Raw genomic sequence first — 20686 nt, 5'->3', positions numbered from 1 at the left:
TCAACGGTCGGGCTGGCAGAGATGATGACACATCACAATAGCAGTGAAGGGTCCACAGTCACCTTGGATTCCATGCAACAGGTCCTTGACCCTGATCTGATCCATTAAGAACCATGTGGTGGCTGCCCATGCATCAGCCTCCCCACATTAAAGACACGCACAGCATTATCCTTTAAGGGAATTTGCCCCAACATCCTGGAATTATGTGGACCCGGACTGATGTCTACAGCCACCTGCAGACCCACCAATGGATAACCCCTTAGGAGAACATCATACACGAGTTGAATGATCACACTATCATTCATCAGAGAAAATTCACCTTAGTAAATCAAACAGATTAAGTAAAACACATCAAACAACACTGCAATCCGATGTCAAATGAAAAAAAAAACCTATTGATATATGGAAATTTCTGCAGGGCAGATCTGAAAGCAATACCTGAATTAGTATTAGAAACAAAAACGTGTTTGACAGTCATCACAGACACGGACAATTTGACTCAACCACTTTTAGACCTGTCCAAACAATTGTGTTTTACACACAGAAGCTATGTTTTACAGCAGCTGAATTTTAAAAATACTCTACATTGCATTTTTATACATCAAATTCTATTTCCCAAGGAGGTATGTAGTTATCAGCAGGTGGGAGCCAATTAATATTAAAAAAGATGTACAGGTATTTTTAAGCCTATGAATATTCAGTCTATCACCTGAATGCTCCAAATACAGCAAACGCCATCCAAGACTTGTTTTGTTTCACCTGTATTTAGTCCTTGCCCTCTCACAGTTACCCAATCAGGCTTCTCTCTACATGTGGCCCGGCTCACAGTGACTCCTCCAATTGTTCGGTGCACATCACTGGGCCAACCCAGAGCTGTAGTTCGATCCGTAGCTACTAGTTGGAGATAATAAGTGTTGGTGCTCATGACTCTGTTCTGAGATGTAGCTAGGGAAGGTTTGTGCTCGAGGAACCTTTGTCAAGTTTAAATCGTTCCCTATTGGAGAGAAAAAGAAAGAAACACTTTAAAAAAACTGTTAAGTTGCATTTATGAAAATTTCATTCTTTCATAGTATACATGTCAACTTTAATAATAACAGAACTATCAGGTCAGCAGAAAAGGTCATTGGCTGCAGTCTACCATCTTGTATGTGTCCAGGATGACGAAGTGGGGAGGGATTCATTGTGGACACTACAAACTCAGCAAACTGGCATTTCCAAAATTTCCTTTCTGGAAAGCATTGAAACAAAAACTTCATGCCATCTTAAAGATTTCTTCTTGGGCAGTTAATCTGATCAGTGATTCTAGTTAGACAACTTCACCCCCCCCCCCCACCCCACCCCATTACCTCAGTCACTGACTACACTGTAAGCACTTTAAATCACTTATTATAATGCTGCTTCCATTGTGAATACATGCTGGTATTTAATTTCAAACATGAGAAAGTCTACAGATCCTGGAGATCCAAAGCAGCTATGGAATAGAATAAACAATCAATATTTTGGGCTGAGACTCTTCCTCAGGACTGAGAAGGAAGGGGGAAGATGTCAGAATAAAAAGGTGTGGGGAGGGGAAGGAGGCCAGCTGGAAGGTGATAGGTGAAGCCATGTGGGTGCGAAAGGTAAAGGGCTGGAGAAGAAAGAATCTAGTAAGAGTGGACCATAGGAGAAAGGGAAGTAGGGGGGACCCAGGGGTGAGTGACAGGCAGGTGAGAAGGTGAGAAAGGTCAGAATGGGAAATGGAGGAGGGGGTGTGGAATTAGTTTACTGGAAGAAGAAATGGATAATTGTTTTTGTTTCATGTTGGACCCCAAACAACACACCACAGAAAATTCCCAATGAGGTAAATGTATATGATGAGTAAGTTGATCCTTGGTCTTGATCCTACACTTCTGACTTAGGTTTTGTAAATCCTGTAAGGTTTTTTGGTGTCAGAGGATGTATAATTTGTAGCAGGGTGTCCTGCATCTACTCTGCTCTCGATCCATGTTCTGTGGATCGTCAACTTGTCATGGTGGGGGAGAGGCTTCTGAGTTCCTGATATCCCAAATGCGATGCTGTCTGGAGCCATCTGACGCTTCGCTCCTGGTAGGGACACCCATTGCAGGAAGGTCAAGGGGGTGGTTCTGGACAAAGAGTGATCTAACCAAGACCTCAGCGGTGGAGCTGGTGGAAGGTGATCACTCATGACAACAGCAGTGAAGATGGAAGAAGAGTGCAGCAATGAAGTCTTCAAATACCTTGCATTCCGTGCCGGTGGACCCTGACCCCAATCTGTCAAAGACTGTGTGGTGGAGGTCCATCATCAGCATCCCCATGATAAACAATGCCATGTACAGTTGTTCTCCATTGAGGGAATCCACCCGAACATATTGGAATAAGGCCTGTGGCAATCAGCAAGTGGTGAAAGGGGCAGGATTATGAGGTCTGGACCATCTTATCCAGAATAGCACACCTAAAATGCTGGAGGAACTCAGCAGGTCATGCAGCATCTATGGAGTGGAATAAAGAGTCAACACTTTGGGCCAAGGCCTTTGATCTCGACACAATGGTCTGAATGTGATATCAGCATACAATGATCTGAATGGCTTCTACTTTGAGAGCATTAGAATATTAGAGCAAGGATGTGATGCCAAGGCTTTACAAGGCATTGGTCAGATCACTCTTGAGTTATTGTGAGCAGTTTGGGCCCCTTATCAAAGAAAAGATGTGCTGGCATTGGAGAGGATCCAGTGGAGGCTCATGAAAATGATTCTGAGAATGAAAGGGTTAACATATGATGGCTCTGGGCCCATACTCTCGTGAGTTTAGAAGAAGGGAGGGGGAAATATCTCATTGAAATCTATCAAAAATTGGAAGACAGAGTGGATGTGGAGAGGATGTTTCCTATTGTAGTTGAGTCTAGGACCAAAGGGTGCAGCCAAAGAACAGAAGGTCATCCATTTAGAACAGAGATGAGAAGGAATTTCCTTAGCCAGAGGGTGGTGAATCTGCGGAATTCATTGCCACAGATGGCTGTGGAGGCCAATTCATTCAGCATATTTAAACCAAAAATTGATAGGTTCTTGATTATTCATGGCATCAAAGGTTATGGGCAGAAGGCAGGAGAATGGGGTTGAAAGGGATAATACATCAACCATTGTGGAACAGACTTGATGGGCCAAATGTCCTAATTCTGCTCCTTTGTCTTATGGTTTTATAGTCTTAAATCAGCTTGATGGAATGGCAGTGCAGATTCAATGGGCCAAATGGCCTACTTCAGTGCCTATGTCGTTTGGTCTTATGAGCAAGAGACTGAGATTAGTTTAGCAATCTTCAATCTGAATCACCTTTATGCTAGTAGTTCCAACATCAGCATCACATTGGTAGTGCTTATGCTGTGTGTTGCTCCAAAAGGTTTTAATAGAAGAGAAAAAAAATTAACTTATAAGGAACATAGAACATTACATCCCAATACGGCCCTTCAGCCTGCAATGTTGTGCCGACTATTTAACCTACTCTAAGATCATTCTAACTCTTCCTTCTCACATAGCTCTCCATTTTTCTATCATCCATGTGCCTATCTGAGAGTCTCTTGAATATCCCTAATGTATCTGCCTCTATCAGCACTCATGACATTCTATTCCACATACCCACCATTCTATGTGTAAAAAACTTACCTCTGACATCCCTCCTATCCTTTCTTCCAATCACCTTAAAATTATGCCTCCTCATATTAGTCATTTTCACCCTGGGAAGAAAAGCCTCTGGCTGTCCACTTGATCTGTACACATGTATCAAGTCACCTCTCATCTTCTTTCACTCCAAAGAGAAAAGCCCTAGCTTGTTCAACTTGTCCTTACAAGCTATTATTCCTTTCTGCACCTTGGGCAGCAATATTGCTGTTTCTTTGGCATTTTGTCTGCTTTGTTTTTTATGAGGCCAAGTTGCTAGCTTGATGCTCAACCCAGAACAGATGGAAAGTGTGCAAGGAGATGGCCTGATTTGAACCCAGGACCACTTGCCTTGAAGTCCAGTGCGGATGCCGCTACACCACCAGCCAAAGTCTTTATAATCCATGCTCTTTAACCCAGGCAGCACTCTAGTAAATCAGGTCTGCATCATCTTTAAAGCTTCCATATACTTCTTATAATGAAGTGACTAAAACAAAATAAAATACTCCAAGTGTGGCCTAACCAAGGTTTTATAGAGCTGCAACATTTCCTTGTGGTCCTTGAAATAAATCACCATACACCATACCTAACCACCCTATCAACTTTTGCAAGGCAACTTTGAGGGGTGAAGGATGTGGACCCCAAGATCCTTCTGTACCTCCACACTGCTAAAAATCTTGCCTTTAACCCTGTACACTGCCTCCAAATTCAACTTCCAAATTGAATAACTTCATACTCCTCTGGGTGGAACTCCATCCACCACTCCTCAGCCTAGCTCTGCGTACTGTCGATGTCCCATTGCAATCTACGACAACCCACTACACTATCCACAACTCCACCAATCTTTGTGTCGCCTGTAATTTTCTGCTCTTCATTTTACTGACCATGAAAAACAACAATAGCGGTTATAAATCTCTCATTGCACAGAAACAGCTTCAAGTACTTATGTTAAATGGATTTTATTTTTATTTTGCTCTGGTCCATTCCATCTCTACCCTGAATCCATCCCATCACTTTTCTCTGCAACAACAGTACTTCAATTTAAAAGCCAATAAATTATGACTAAAAATTGAACAATATCTTCTTTTGACAGGACAAGGAAAAGCTTGTGATCTGATCATCTTTTTCTCCCATCTGCAGCTTTTCTTGGCTTTTGCACGTTATAAAGCTATTTATTATTTGTCTGAAATTCCTCCTCTCTGCCTGTCTACCTGGGATGGAAAGGCATTGCACTGTCTTCTTCCCCTCGCCATGTTCAGACTGCTGAGGCTTTAGAAATGGCTCACAAACACAACAGGCTCAAATCCCTGGTAAAGTGAATGCAATGGCTCCTGGGTGGGGTGGGTTGGACAAAATGCCGGTCTTTTCTAGCTTGCTGGTTGTACTCTTGAGCTGGGAGAGCTGCCATTGTGAACTACACTTACCAAAGGATGCTCGCTGTTCAAAGTTCAAAATAAACTTTTTGCCAAACTACATGTATGACATCATATATGTTACCATGAAATTCATTTTCTTGCAGGCATTCACATTAGAACAAAGAAATACAATAGAATCTGTGAAAAGGTACACACAGAGACTCACGAACAATATTCAAAAGAAGAAAAACTGCAAATGCAAACAAACATTTGAATAAATAAATAAAACCAAGAACAGAGTTGCAAAGTCCTTGAAAGTGAGTTTGCAGAATTAGTTCAATGTTGAGATGAGTAGTTATCCACGCTTGTTCAGGAACCTGGTGGTGTGGGACCTAAGGCTCCTGTACCTCCTTCCCAATGGCAGCAGCAAGGAGAGAGCATGGCCTGTATAGCAGGGCTCCTTGACGATGGATGCTGCTTTCTTCTGACAGTGTTCCTTTTAGAGGTGCTCAATGACGAGGGCTTTTTCCTTGATGGACGAGGCTACATCCACCACTTTTGGTAGGCTTTTCTGTTCTTGGGCTGTGGTGTTTCCAAACCAGAATGCTCAGTCATTGGAAATTCACGGTAAACAGACGTACTTGCACTCCTACGTACTGAATAAGTATAGAGATTTCATAAACACAACAAATTCCGTGTCGACTGCTTAAAGGATTAAAATGTCACTCATTCTAAATCTCACTGGAAGAAGGCTGCAGAAGTAATGGATTACACTAATGGAACAGTGAAAGGAATTGCCTGTGTGTTTGATTGATCGTAAAGTTGCTTCAAAGGAACACACTGGATTTCAACCCTATAAGAATATCCCCAGTTATTAACCAATTTAACACTCATTTGAAATTGTTGTTTCATGTTCTGAGGACAACGTTGTTTCTCCATTATCCAGCAGGAAGTGCCTGCCTTCCACATGGTACAGTGAGCAGCATCCACATCACTTCCATTAGTTAATCAGATAAACATAGGTGGCACACTGCATTGTGATTACAGATGCTGTCTCACCATCTCAACAATCTGGGTTCAATCCCAATACTGTCCTCTGTGGAGATTGCAGATTCATCACATCGTAATGAAGGGTGAATACGACAAGCAGTATACTATTTAGTTATGAACTTTTGTCAGAAGTGCACCTTATTATTTGTTAACTAATTTGTGGTACTTTTACTTTATATGCTGTGAACAAATTATATGTATTATGATGTGCACCGTAGTGTGGAGGAACCTTGTTTTGTTTCGTGGTATACATGTATACGGTTGAAATGACAATAAACTTGAGCTTGAACAAGATGAGTGTGTAAGGAAAAAGTTAAGTGTGATTCCTCCTTGGTGTATGCTAAAATAAAATGGAAGTTTGGAAGACAAAGTGCTGTTAGCTTGGAGAAAGATTGTTTTGGAAAGTACAATACAACCAGTCCACAGCAATGTACTAAGAAGGTTAAGGGAATACAAGTCTACAGTCAGAACAGTGCAAGGTGTTGAAACATGTGTTTTTTTGGGGAAGGTGATCATTGTGCAGGTGCAGGTACCAAATGAATGGATAAGTACAAGTGTAAGGGTTTTTGAACGGTATAAAAAGGCACATTCTTGGTGCAAGAAGAGACTTTTGCCTTTGGCTAGGCACAGCAGGTGGCTACTGCTGAGATAGAAAACAGTACGATGAGAGAGTCAGAGTATGCTGAATCCAAGATTGAAAGCATGAATGCAGTATACAACCCTAAAATCGGTCTTCACCACAGTCACGTAACAAAGAAGATCCACGGAACATCAACTCCCCCCCAACATGCCAAAAACATCAACATAAAATATGAGCAAAAATCAGAATGAGACTTCGACTTAACCTGAGCGAGAGAGAGAGAGAGAGGGGGGGGGGGGGGGGAGAGGGAGTGACTGAGAGTGAGAGAGGAAGTGAGAGTAAGAGAGAGAGAGAAGGGGGAGATTGAGAGGGACAGGGAGAGGGAGAGGAAGAGGGAAGAGGGAGAGGGAAAGGGAGAGAAAGAGGGAAGAGGGAGAGGAAGAGGGAAGAGGGAGAGGGAAAGGGAGAGGGTGAGGGAGAGGAAGAGAGAGGAGAGTCTGTGAGTTAGCATTCTGCAGATCAGCTTATTTAGAGGATGATGTATTGTTTAGATTTCTGTATTCCTACTACTGTAGAGATTTATTTTCCCTTTTTATTGCACATGTGGCCTTGAACATATGTGCTGTCTCCTTTTGTTTGTGAATACACATGAAAATACCCTGAGCTGAACCAGGAAAGAACACAATGAATTTTTGAATAATTTCTGTTCCTGACTGCTCCCTTCACCTTCTCTGCACCCTTCTTGGCTTGTTCTCCATCAAATAAATTTTGCAAACGGTGTGGCTACTTGGAACTGGATGAGAAGTGTAAACTATCTGGGAAAGAATGCTTTGTTCAATCACCAACACAAAATTTAATCATACAAATTAATAATTAAAAAGTATAAGAATCCAGTTCAACTTCATCAATCTGCTCAGAATCATAACTGAGTTGTGGGTTGCAGTTTCTGGATGGGAACTCCTGGCCTTTTACTCAATGAGCACCCTAAACAATTCCCAGGAATAGTCGTTTCTACATGTGTCCTGCAAATGCATTTGAGTGCATGCAAATTCAAGAAAAGTACGAGGGATAATCCTAGGAACTATAGACCAGTGAGTCTTACTTCAGTGGTGGGCCAACAGTTTGAGAGAGTTCATAGGGACAGGATTTATGAACATTTGGAGAAGCATTGGCTGATAAGGAATAGTCAACATGGCTTTGCTGTGCTTTGCAAGTTGAAATAAATTCATTGAGGAAGTGCAAAGCTACATTGGTGAAGGCAGAATAGTGGATGTGGTGCACATGGGATTTAGTAAGGTGTTTGATAAGGTTCCCCATCGTATGCTCATTCGGAAAGTCAGGAGGCATGGGATCCCTGCAAACTTGTCTTACCTACAGAAGGCAGAGGTTGGGAGTAGATGGAGAGTATTCTGCTCGGAGATCAGTGACCCTGTGTTCCATAGGAATCTGCTATTGGGCCTTGCTCTTTGTGATTCTTATAAACGCTTTGGATGAGAAAGTGGAAGGGAAGGCTAGTAGGTTTGCAGATGACATGAAGATTAGTGATGCCGTGCATAGTGTAGAAGGTTGTTGAGGGTTAAGGTGGGACGTTGATAGGATGTATTGATAGAGCTGAGAAATGGCAGATGGAGTTCAATCCAGAAAAGTGTGAAGTGATTTATTCTGGAAAGTCAAATTTGAAGGCAGAATAGAGGGTTAATGACAAGATTCTTTGCCGTGTGGAGGAACAGAGGGGTTTGGAGTCACAGTCTGTAGATCCCTCAAAGTTGACACAAGTTGATAGTGTTGCTAAGAAGTTGTATGGTGTGTTGGCCTTTATTAATCGGGGGATTGAGGTCAAGAGTTGGGAGGTATTGTTTCGGCTCTCATCTGCCATCATCGGCAAGTCCTGGTTTGATACCGAAGACTGAAGCCCGAAGGTTGATTGGAAGTTCAGGTCACAGCCCGACTGGAGATTAGAAGTCTGGAAGTTAAGACTCGATAGCTAGAGCCCTGAGTCTGTGAATCTTGGGGAAATGTCATTGTTATAAATAAACATGTTACAGAATTGTGTAATACTCCTCAATATCCAGAAATATGTTTATAATTATGCCTGTGAATATTGCTCATTGTTAATTGATGCCACTTTCATTGATACTTCGTTTAATTTTTAAAAGAATCAAGAGAACTTTTCCTTGGAAATATCAAAATCCTTTCAGTTATAAGAGAAATAAAAAACGTTCCCTAATGTGGTTTTGCTGAGAATAATTGCTTTGAATCTGCAATTTTTAATCAAACTTTGTTTAATTATGTAAATCAAAGTTTTTGCATTGAATGATTTTCAATCGTCAGCCTGTAAGTAATAAGCGGTCCTCACTGCCTGTAGCCAAAATGCTGATACAGAGATGCCAGAACCAATTAGAGAAAGTGCAAAGTAATGTGCAACCATCCCTAGAATACTATGAATACAAATTTTAATGATATAAAAACATAAGTTCCTTTTGGTCCAACTCTGAAGCATCAGCAGAGTATTGTAGTCACATAGGCACAAGAGGATCTGCAGATGCCGGATATCTTGAGCAAAACACGCAAAATGCTGGAGGAACTTAGCAGGGCAGGCTGCATCAATGGAGTAAGTAAACAGTCGATATTTCAGCTGGAGTTCCTGATGAAAGGTCTTGGCCCAAAACGTCAACTATTTATTTCCCTTCACACCTTTGATCCACCTGCAACGAGCAGGATTTCTAGGTGGCCAACCATTTTAATTCCGATCCCCATTCGCATTTCAACATTAGTCCATGGCTTCCACTATTGCTGTGATGAGGCTTCTCTCAGGCTGATAATTCTCCTCTTCACTCTTTCTAAAGCTATCACATCCCTCCTATAAAGAGGTAACCAGAACTGAACTCAATAGTCCAAGTGTGGTCTAAACAGGGTTTTGCAGAGATGCATCATTAACCTCGCTGCACTTAATCCCCTGACTAACGAAGGTCAAGACACCATACCCCTTTTTGATCACCCTTACAACCTTTGGGGCATTTTTGAGGGATCTCAACATCCGTACTCAAACCCACTTACAACAAAGAATACCATTACATTTGCTTTCTTAAATGCCTGCTGAATCTGCACAGTGATTTGTGTATGAGGGCATTCAAGTTCTTATAGCATCTTTTGACTTTCTCCTTTCTAAATTAAGTATTCCACCTCTCTAATAATTTTACTAAAATGGATGACCTCACATTTTCCACATTATGCTCTTCTTGCCCATTCATTTGCCTGTTCACTCAAAGCCTCTCTAAATCCTCCCTGTCACCTATCTTGGAATTGTCAGCAAATATGGATATATTACACTTTATCGATCATCCAAACTACTGATATAGTTAGGGTCCCTGCATTAATCTCTCTGACACACCAATGATTGTAGTTTCCCAAGACAAAAGAAAACTGATTTACTCCTATTTGTTCTGTCATCTCTGTTCCTATCGCCTCTTCACCCTCCAGATACGAGATAGTAGTGGAGTGATCACTTAGTTCATATATGTCAAACTCAAGGCCCGCGGGCCAAATCCGGCCCGCGGTGGAATTATCTTTGGCCCGCGAGATAATATCTAATTACTATTAAAGCTGGCCCCAGTAATCGAAGCACCTATGGCGTATGATATGGCTAATGCTGAGTTTATTCAGGTACCAGGTTTTCAGGGTTTTTAGTGTTTATTCGGCAGTCTTCATCATAAGAAACGGAATTTGTAAAGTGAAACACTTTGTAGTTATAGCAGAGACTGAGACACATGAGAGCAGGCTGAAAAAACGGAGGCAACAAAAGCTCCGTTCGCACACGTCCGACTGATCTGGCCCACATGAAGCTGCATTTTGCTCAATCCGGCCCGTGACCTAAAATGAGTTTGACACCCCTGACTTAGTTGAGTAAGGGATTGTCCATGGGTTAGTCCTCAGGTGGCTGTAGAGGCCAATCCAGAACCCACATATAACTTATAACCATATAACAATTACAGCATGGAAACAGGCCATCTCGGCCCTCCTAGCCAGTGCTTCACACTTACTCTCACCTAGTCCCAACGACCTACATTCACCCCATAACCTTCCATTCCTTTCCTGTTCATATACCTATCCAATTTTTTAAAAATGACAATATCGAACCTGCCTCTACCACTTCTACTGAAAGCTCGTTCCACACAGCTACCACTCTCTGAATCAAGAAGCTCCCCCTCGTGTTACCTCTATACTTTTGCCCCCTAACTCTCAACTCTCAACTCTTGTTTGAATCTCCCCTACTCTCAATAGAAAAAGCCTATCCACGTCAACTCTATCTATCCCCCTCATAATTTTAAATACCTCTATCAAGTCCCCCCTCAGCCTTCTATGCACCAAAGAATAAAGACCTAACTTGTTCAACCTTTCTCTGTAACTTAGGCGCTGAAACCCAGGTTAACATTCTAGTAAATCTCCTCTGTACTCTTTCTATTTTGTTGACATCTTTCCTATAATTTGGTGACCAGAACTGTACACAATACTCCAAATTTGGCCTCACCAATGCCTTGTACAATTTTAACCACATGTTCTGGTGCAGTGTGGGTATGAGTAAGTGGTGACTGTGGCTAGTGGTTGGCTCTTTTGGTTTTTCTGTCTTTGCTTTCGCAGCTGCTGCTTGTTCTCTGCGGCACAGCAGAGTTCAATCTCACATATGACATCTCCCTCTTGAACAGATTTACTCCAGGTTTATTACAGACATCCCACCTTTCTGGAAGTTCCGGGAGTCTCCCACATATTGACAGTGGCTCCCTGACACCCACAAATTACATACAATATCCCGGAATTCAATTTTTTTGAGAGGGAGAGGGAGAGGGAGAGCAAGAGCGAAAGGGAGCATCCTGATTGGTCTCTCTTCGTGCCAAGTAAACCTATCAGTTTTCTCTGTGGGCGGGCTTTACAGTTGACCTCAAAAATAATGACAGTGTTGCTCACTGCACTGTTTGCAACAGTTGTCCATGATGGGTTAAATGTAAAAGACATGTTGAAATGAGTTTAGCAGGTGTCATTCGTTCATTTGCATAGCTAACGTTATTTAAACTAGCTGGCTAGTTGCTAAGGAGCTACTCTATTGATGTCCTATGTGACTGTAGTCTTGCTTAAAGTTGTAATAGAATAAAAAAAAAGACTCCATGATAATATAGTATAATATAAGTACATACTTTAATGTCACATTTTCTGCATATACCCAACTTGGATTACAGATTAGACAAAATCACTAAACAAAGTATTACATACACCCTTAGAGCCTTAGAGGTTGACCGGGGGTAGGGGGGGTGGATATGGGGTTGTGGGGCGTGGGGGTGCTACCTCCCTGAAATGAGTTTTTGTAGGGTGGGATGTCTGTTATTACTTTCCCAATTTTTAGATGTAATATTGAATTTGTCTCCCTCATTAATCAGGGGCTCCCTGACCTTCCTTCGGATGTAAAGGATCTATTTGGAGAGGTGTGAGTTAGGCGTCCAGACAACATGACCTATCCACTGGAGTTGAATCTCGAATCAAAGGTAGGGAACATCTGACAGTCAGGTCCCTTGGCTGCAGTGTTGAACTGACAGAGAGCTGTGACAGTGTGGAAGGGGTGATCTGGAGAGGGGATGTTGTAATGAGAGGCCTACCTTCTGTCTTCCAAACATGCCCAGATTTTTTTTCCCCCCATGTTCACTCTTGTCCCTGTGCTGGATTCTGTCCCACCCAGTAAACAGTGGCATGCAGGGGGAGGGGGGTGGTGTGTGTGTGTGTGTGTGTGTGTGTGTGTGTGTGTGTGTGTGTGTGTGTGTGTGTGTGTGTGTGTGTGTGTGTGTGTGTGTGTGTGTGTGTGTGTGTGTGTGTGTGTTGGAGACAGTCTCATGACTTCCCCTAGTACGTGCCCTTGAGGTAAGTTGTCCTGTTTCTGAAGTGTCTGATGCACAACCTCTAGGAGGTGCCTCTCTACTATGTCCTTTCTTGAGATTTATTTATTCAGTTATTCATCACGTGCACAGTATATTAAACGTGCAGGTTCATGCGCCATTTGTGTTAACAACCAGCACCATCTAATAATGGGCTGGGGGCAGGACTCAAGTGTTGTCGCACACTCCGGTGCCAACATACTATTTCGGGACAACAACACAGAACACAACGAGCAACAAAACAACAGCAGTACAAACGCCTCTCTCCCACCTCCATTTCCTGGAGTGGCTTTGCACTCCAGATCTGAACACACCAAAAGAGAATACAGCAGTGAAACATTCCTACCCAGAGGAAGCAGAAATCTGATTAAAAAAAGGTCTTGCTAATTCAGTGCTAATTGGTACACATACAAAGCATTTACACCTGTGAAGTATTTCAGATTTCAGATCTTTTTATTCATCACGTGGACACTCAGGCTACATCCACACTAGACCGGATAATTTTGAAAACATCGGTTTCATGTAAAAACGATAGGCGTCCACACTATGTGCTTTTAAAAATATCTCCGTCCACATTGAAACTGAGATTTTGGTGAATCTCCTCCTACTGGGCATGCGCAGGACACATCTACTGAAAGCAAGCGACATGTTTGGTGTCGAATCTCCCAGTGAAAGCGCGCGTTTGTGCAGTTACAGACGAGAAAAACTTAAACAACGGGCAGCTGCTGGCTCTCGCGCAGGAGAACTTAAAAGTAAAAATAAAACAAATACTGGAGCGTATGGAGGCAACCGACAGGGAGTTCTCGGACAATATGACCCGGCTGACAACGAACATTGAAAACTGACTAACTCTGTTGCATTAATAAAGCACCTTGTTAAATGTGTAAAACATGTCTGCATCAGTATTATCTTGTATTTCCATACAATGTTACACATCTATTGTCAGAGAAATACTTGCATAAATAGGTAAACCTCCTTCATACAGGCAAGGACAGAAAACAGGCAAAGTGAGTATACTTATTTATTCAAGCAACACACACAAAGTGCTGGTGGAATGCAGCAGGCCAGGCAGCATCTATAGGGATATATGTCGACGTTTCTCCCTATAGATGCTGCCTGACCTGCTGCGTTCCACCAGCATTTTGCGTGTGTTGCTTGAATTTCCAGCATCTGCAGATTTCCTCATGTATACTTATTTATTCAGTAAGTTACAGGTCAAAGTATTTGGTGGGTACATTTCTAACTCTTCTGGCTTCAGTCTCATTGCCGTCTGTTCTGAAATTGTTAAGTTGCGTTCAAGAAAACAATGAAATGGCGCGCTGCTGTCTGATAGCGTTTTCAGATTTCTCCGGTTACCCCATCCAAACTGATCTGCCCGAGCAGCGCTTTCAAAAATACACACTCTGAAAAGCGTTTCTTAAAAGCTCCGGTTTCGGGGGACGAAAACGCCATTTTAGTGTGGACGGAGGGTAAAAACGAAGAAAAAAAGCTTCGGGTGTGGATTTATCTGGTGTAGTGTGGACGTAGCTTCAGTGGCCACTTTATTAGGTACACCGGTTGTTTAATGCAAATATCTAATCAGCCAATCATGTGGCAGCAACTTAATACATAATAGCATACAGGCATGGTCAAGAGATTCAGACCAGAATGGGAACAAATGTGATCAAAGTGACTTTGACTGTGGATTGTTTGTTGATGTCAGATGTGGTGGTTTGAGTACCTCAGGAACTGCTGATCTCCTGGGATTTTCATGTAGAGAAGACTTTAGAGTTTACAGAGAATGGTGCAAAAAACAAAACAACATCCAGTGAGTGGTTGTTCTGTGGATGAAAGCACTTGTTATTGGCAGGGGTCAGAGGGGAATGGCCAGGCTGGTTCAAGCTGACAGGCAGCAACAGTAACTCAAATAACCATGCATTACAACTGTGGTGTGGCATCTCTGAACACACAAGGTGCCAAACCTTGAATGGATGGGCTACAGCACCTTCTCCTGTACCTAATAAAGAGGCTACTGTGTGCATATAGGCACATTCTCTGCCAATCCAACAATGATCCCACCAGAAATGACCCATTAAGTCAGTCTTGTTCATACCCCCATGAAATGATGTCTTGCTAATTCAGTAATAATTGGTACATAAACAAACATTTATATTGTAAAATATTTATGGAGATAAACATAACCCAGGCATGTGGTAAAATAGATTATTGGGTGTAATAACTATCATAATATTCTACAATACAGTACTGCCTTCAGAAAAAAAATGTTATAAATGCATGAGTTGTTCCCTCATGGACCATATTGGGCACTTGCCAAAAAGGGTGATTCATCCTTAGTGACACTGGGAATACGATGCTGCCTTGCGTGATGATACTCTTGGCTAAGCATTAGAAGACCCAGCGTGTAAGGCTCATGCTTGGATATGATAATATATTATTGGTTAATACGTAGATTAATGGATTTTTGATGGAGATTGAGCTTCCCAATGGCATTCAATCCATAGAAACCAGGAACAACTATTTCCACTGCAGGAGATGAAGACAACAATAGCATACGGCCCAAGCAGCTGCTTTGAGTGTGGCTGGCATGCTTAACCATAATGCAGATTCCTCACTGTGTTAAATGGTGACATGTTGTGGGGGGTTTGTTTTTGAATAAAAAGAGCAGGGATCTATCATTCTAAGTATTTGTCCTTTTCCCCAAATTTTCCTATTGATAAGGAAGGCTGAGGGTGTTGAGTGAGAGATAGAAAACAAAGCAATCTATTGAAAAGTTCAAAGTTCAAAAGTTCAAGTTAAATTATTATGAAAGTATGTGTATGTCCACCTTGGAATTCATTTTCTTGCAGGCATTCACAGTAGAACAACAAAATACAACACAAAGAATAAAAAATTACGCGTAAAAGAATGGCAAACACCCAAAATGCAAAAGAAGACAATCTATGCAATACAAGAAAACACATAATATATAAATAAACAGATAAATATATAATATATCAAGAGTATGAGTTTTGGAGTCCTTGAAAGTGAGTCCATAGGTTGTGGAATCAGATCAGTGTTGAGTGAGTGAAGTTTCCACTCCAGTTCAGGGGCCTGATGGTTAAAGGTAATATCTGTTCTTGAACCTGGTGGTGTGGGACTTAAGTCTCCTATATTTCCTTCCGAATGGCAGCAGTGAGAAGGGAGCTTGGACTATTTCTATTTACCAGGGATTGCACTAGCACCAACTGAACAGAATACTTAGATCCAGATACAGCTTTGAGAGATACTACAACAGAAAGTGCTCAGCAAGAATCCATTACTCACCAATGCTGTGCTGCTACACATTCTGCTCAGTTTACCAAGCAGCCACTCATTTGTCTTTATTTGTCACATCCCCTACTTAGTTTTACATTAACTGCCGCACAATTCATCCCACATCGAATCAGAACCCTGGTAAAATAAGTGCAGCATAAATATTTAATTTGAAAATAAAAAAAAATCAAGCTTCATTGACACTGCCTGCTGTGAGACAGGAGATAAAGGTGTCCAATTGCTTCCCCAGTCCTTGGTCTTTTTGACACGCCCTGTCTTGAGATACAGCCTCGGCAATTACTCTCTGTCGTGCCCTTTGACGTGCTTTCAAAGATAGAACATCGACCTGCATTTCTCTTTACATATCTCCTGACTTGTGCTAGTCAGTAAAATGAGGAATACAAAAATAGGTAACAGCTCCTTTAGTAGTTTTCCATTCCAGGCATATGTGTTGAATAAATACTAGCAATTACTTTCTAGCTTTTTTTAACAAACGCACCAAATCAGAATTTATGATGTAGACATAGATATAGGAATATGTATGTCCACACACACACACACAAAATGCGCACGGCATCGTAGTGGTTAGCGCAATCACTTTACAGCGTACAGCACCAATGATCACTGGCTGTGGTTCAATTCTTGCTGCTGCCTGTAAAGAGTTTATACATTATGCCCGTGACTGCATGGGTTTCCCGTAGTTGCTCCGGTTTCCTCCCATGCTGTATGTATTAGGGTTAATGAGTTGTGGGTGTGCAATGTCGGTGCCAAAGCATGGTGACACCTTCAGGCTGCCCAGCACAGTCCTCATTGATTTGATTAGATACAAACAATGCACCTCCCTGTATGTTTCAAAGCACATGTGTACAAATAAGCTTAATCTTTAAATCTTTATCTTTATTTTCTGATTTGTAATCATTTACATAAATACATATACAACATCACACTAATAAATAACCACTTATGAAGTGTAACACCCAATTACACCACAGTTTTGTGATCATGGTAAGTTACAGAGATTTAAGTGAGAAGGTGACTATTTTGTAGGGATGATCTTCAAATTTGAATTCTGATATACCTAATGCAACACCTCATACTTTGTCTGGGTAGCCTCCTACCTGATGGCATGAACATTGATTTTGTCAGGCCTGCATAAGCAGGTACCTCCCAGTCTTCACCTAGCTAACAGAAGTCACCTGCTACTTATTTCCACCTGCTACTCACCTGCAACCTATTTAAACCTAGCTCTGAGTCACGATCCTTATTCACTCACATGAATCAGCCAGCTGCTCCTAGCTGTCATTTACCCTGTGAGTTTAGTATCTGTTCTCTCTTCTTTTGTGGCCCTTCATAGCTTGTTATTTTGCAGTTGATTATTAAAACTATTGCTCACTGTTGAATTGTCTCTGCTTTAGGATTAAGCCTCCTTTACATTACCTGACAGATTTCTCTGACCTGGTAATTCCCCATTTCTCTTGTTTTCTATTCCCCATTCCAGCTTGCCTCTTAACCTTTTACTTCTCCTCAGCTGCCTCTTACCTCTTTCTTGTTGCCTCCTTCCTTCCATTTCTGCCATGGCCCACTGTCATCTATCAGATTCTTTCAGTCCTTTACCTCTTCCACCTATCACCTCCTGGTTCCTCACTACATGCCCTCCCCCACCCCACCCACCTACATTCCACTTACCAGGCTTCACCTATCACCTGCCAGCTTGTATCTCTCCCCTCCCCCCACCTTCTTATTCTCACTTCTTCACTCCTCCTTTTCCATCCAAATTAAGGATGTTCGACTGAAATATCAACCATTTATTCCTCTCCATAGATGCCACCTGACCTGCTGAGTACCTCTGGCATTTTGTGTGTTACTCTGGATTTCCAGCATCTGCAGTATCTCTTTTCATTCTGCTAAACTACAACCCAGCCTTTGGTTTGGCTCAGTGGCAGCAATATCTGGGCTTTGCTTTGAGCACAAGTCTCATTTTCATTGCCTTGATTTGCTGACATTGCTTTATCACTGTGGACAACATCCTGGCCTTGACTTGAGCCACTGGGGACCATGTCACTGTCTTGAGCTCAGACACTGGGAACAATGTCCTTGCCTTTGCTGGGCCACAGTGAGTGTTATCTTTACCTGGGTCACAGGAAGCAAGCACTCCCTTATTTGATTCTGACAACAGCCAAAACTGTTCTTTCCTGTGCAACACTCTTCTTGCTTTGATTTTTGTTTTTTGGCCACAGTGATCATTGGCCTTGCCACAGTTTAGGCCTCGGGGATTACAGGCACTTCCTCGATTGAAGCCACTGGGAAGAACAGCCTTGCTTTGCTTTGAACTCCAACTACAGCTGCTCTACCACTGACATCAGCAGTTTGTTCCCAGAAGTCAGAACTACTAGTGGAATGGGTTTTTTTTTCAAAAGTTCAAAATAAAGGGACAAAACACTTCCTAAACTCTTGTGTCAGAGTTCTTTAAAGAGAATTCCTATAGGATACTCAATGCCTTTCTCATACTGTGTGGCTCTTTAAATCTTTCTGTTGAGCTGAAAAAGGCCATTGTCTGATTGTCTGCAATCTTTCTATGGGTCCAAGACAAAGAAGTGGACAGGAAATCATTACAGACACTACCCACCCTGCAAACTGCCTTTTCCAAAAGCTCTCTTCTGGAACACACTATAGGGCTATTAAATCAAAAAATTCACTCCATTGTAAAGCTTTCTTCTCCCAGGCAATTAATCTGATCAACTATTCTGGTTAGCGCCATCATCCCACTCCTCTCCATCAGCCGGTCACTGCACTGTAAACACTTCAAACCATTTTTAATAATGCTGTTTACATTGTAAATACATGCTGGTATTTATAGACATCTGATTCTATATATGTACTTCTTTACTTTAACACTTTATTCTTTATAGCAACACAAAATGTTGGAGGAACTCAGCAGGTCACACAGCATATATGGAAATATTGATAATTGACATTTCCAATTCCTACCTGTCCCATCAGATTCCTTCTCGACCTTCTAGCTAGTCTCCTTTCCCTCCTCCCACCTTTTAATTTTGGCATCTTCCCCTTCCTTCTCAGTCCTGAAGAGGAGTCTCAGCCTGAAATATTGAGTGTTTATTCAATTCCATAGATGCTGCTTGACCTGCTGAGCTCCTCCAACATTTTGTGTGTGTTGCTTTGGGTTTTCTGCATCTGCAGACTTTCACGTCTTTATTCTTTAAAATTCCTCAATATCTTTCTTTTTGTTGCATGTCGTGCCAACACACCACACCAAGTTTCTAATACATGTAAATGTGCATGCCAATTAAAATTGATATTTTGAAGACCCATTGAGCAGCCTGGTTTAGTGCAATGGTTGGTACCCTTTGAGCATTGGATAATAAAAGCCATGTTGCCCACTATTAGCTTCCTAAATCATCACCATGGTCCAGCTTCTTGCTAATGTTCTTCAGCATTAACAACACCGAAAATGGAATGGCAGAAAGTTATCCAATTGAAAGCTGTTTTCCAGTTGTCAGTATTAGCTGTCTTGGTTTAATTATTATATTTGTGTGCATTTATTAGGGTTTATGATAATATTTTGAATGAAAGTCAATGGATCAGCAATTAATGGCTGCAGTTCTGTGCTGCAAGCTTGGGCTTTGGTGCTGCTGTATTGTTCCCTGAGCTTGCCCGTATGTTCAAGACGCCCATACATAAATGAGAAAGTGTGCAGTCAGCCAGCCAAGCTCCAATGGCCATTCTGCATGGCTAGTTCAACAGCAAAGAAGAATGCAAGTTGGCCAGCTGGGAACATGTGGGGTCCTGGAAGAGCAATCCCATTAATCCAAATCCCCCTCATCTCGTGTGCCTGCTGTCCTGCAATTTATTCCCTCACATGCCCATCAACTCTCCTTTTGTTTCCTTGCCACGTACCTGCACTAAGGGTTAATACATTAGATTCAGATGCAGATTTATTAATCACATGTACTTCGAAACATACAGTGAAGCTCTGTTTTGTGTTAGCCAACACACCAACGATGTGCTGGGAGAATTGGATTTATGAACCGAGACCTTACCAAAGGCTATGGCCAACTACTGTATATTGACTAAGTCATGGCCACAAGGGAAAAATGCAGTAGAGAATAGTGAATTCTTGGCTCTGTGGTGTAGTAGTAGAGAAGAGGCAGATGATCACGCAGCAGAGAGATAATGGAGTCTCCAGGATTGGTACCAGGAAGAGAAAGTCTGGAACAGGCTCATACCAGCCCAAGCTTTACAATACAGGCTATAGTAACTCCATGATGGAAGTTTGCCATTGTACATACAAGGGAAAGGTCGAATGCACACAACTCACATGGTATATAGTGACTGAAACTCAACACTGTCAATGCTTACTCACTCTATGTATATACAGTCCATATAAGACAGAGATAATGGGGGAAATAGATAAGAAATTGTATAAGAGTTGTGGAAAAGTTGGATTTGGAACATACGGTTTCGAAGGAGTGACACCACTGTTGATGTCACCAGATAATAAAGAGGAAGTTTGTTGTGAAGATAAACCTCGGAATATGTGTGAATTCTTTCCCTCTACATTCACCAATCACACCTCATGAAGGTTTTGAATGCCTTTTGCAATCCAAAGATAAGGTAGGTTTCCAGTAATGTATGCCAGCTCCAATTGGGGACAATAGTGGTTTTGAATGATAGCATAACAGCCTCAAATATAGATTTCAAATGATGCTGTTTCCATTGTAGTAAATGGTGACAAAGTTAACATCACCATTTTGCCTCATCACACAAGGTCAAAATAACTTGTATGATTTAAGCATAGCAAGTTTCCACTGTTCAGATTACCTG

General features: G+C 41.8%; 1 protein-coding gene across 3 annotated transcripts in view; it reads right to left on the bottom strand.

Annotated features, from left to right (window-relative positions):
- Window positions 1–396: 396 nt before the first annotated feature.
- The window catches only part of dok6 (docking protein 6), a 512624-nt gene continuing 492334 nt past the window's right edge, over window positions 397–20686 (bottom strand). For all 3 annotated transcript variants that reach the window (XM_073051653.1, XM_073051670.1, XM_073051661.1), the window contains exon 8: window positions 397–994. In XM_073051653.1, coding sequence (XP_072907754.1) covers window positions 855–994 — 140 coding nt within the window. In that variant the 3' untranslated portion in view covers window positions 397–854. The remainder of the gene's footprint in view (window positions 995–20686) is intronic.

This window comes from Hemitrygon akajei, chromosome 1 (assembly GCF_048418815.1).
Source record: "Hemitrygon akajei chromosome 1, sHemAka1.3, whole genome shotgun sequence".
Classification (NCBI taxonomy): domain Eukaryota; kingdom Metazoa; phylum Chordata; class Chondrichthyes; order Myliobatiformes; family Dasyatidae; genus Hemitrygon; species Hemitrygon akajei.
Note: the sequence above shows the minus strand (reverse complement) of the source record. Positions and strands in the feature narration are given on the sequence as shown.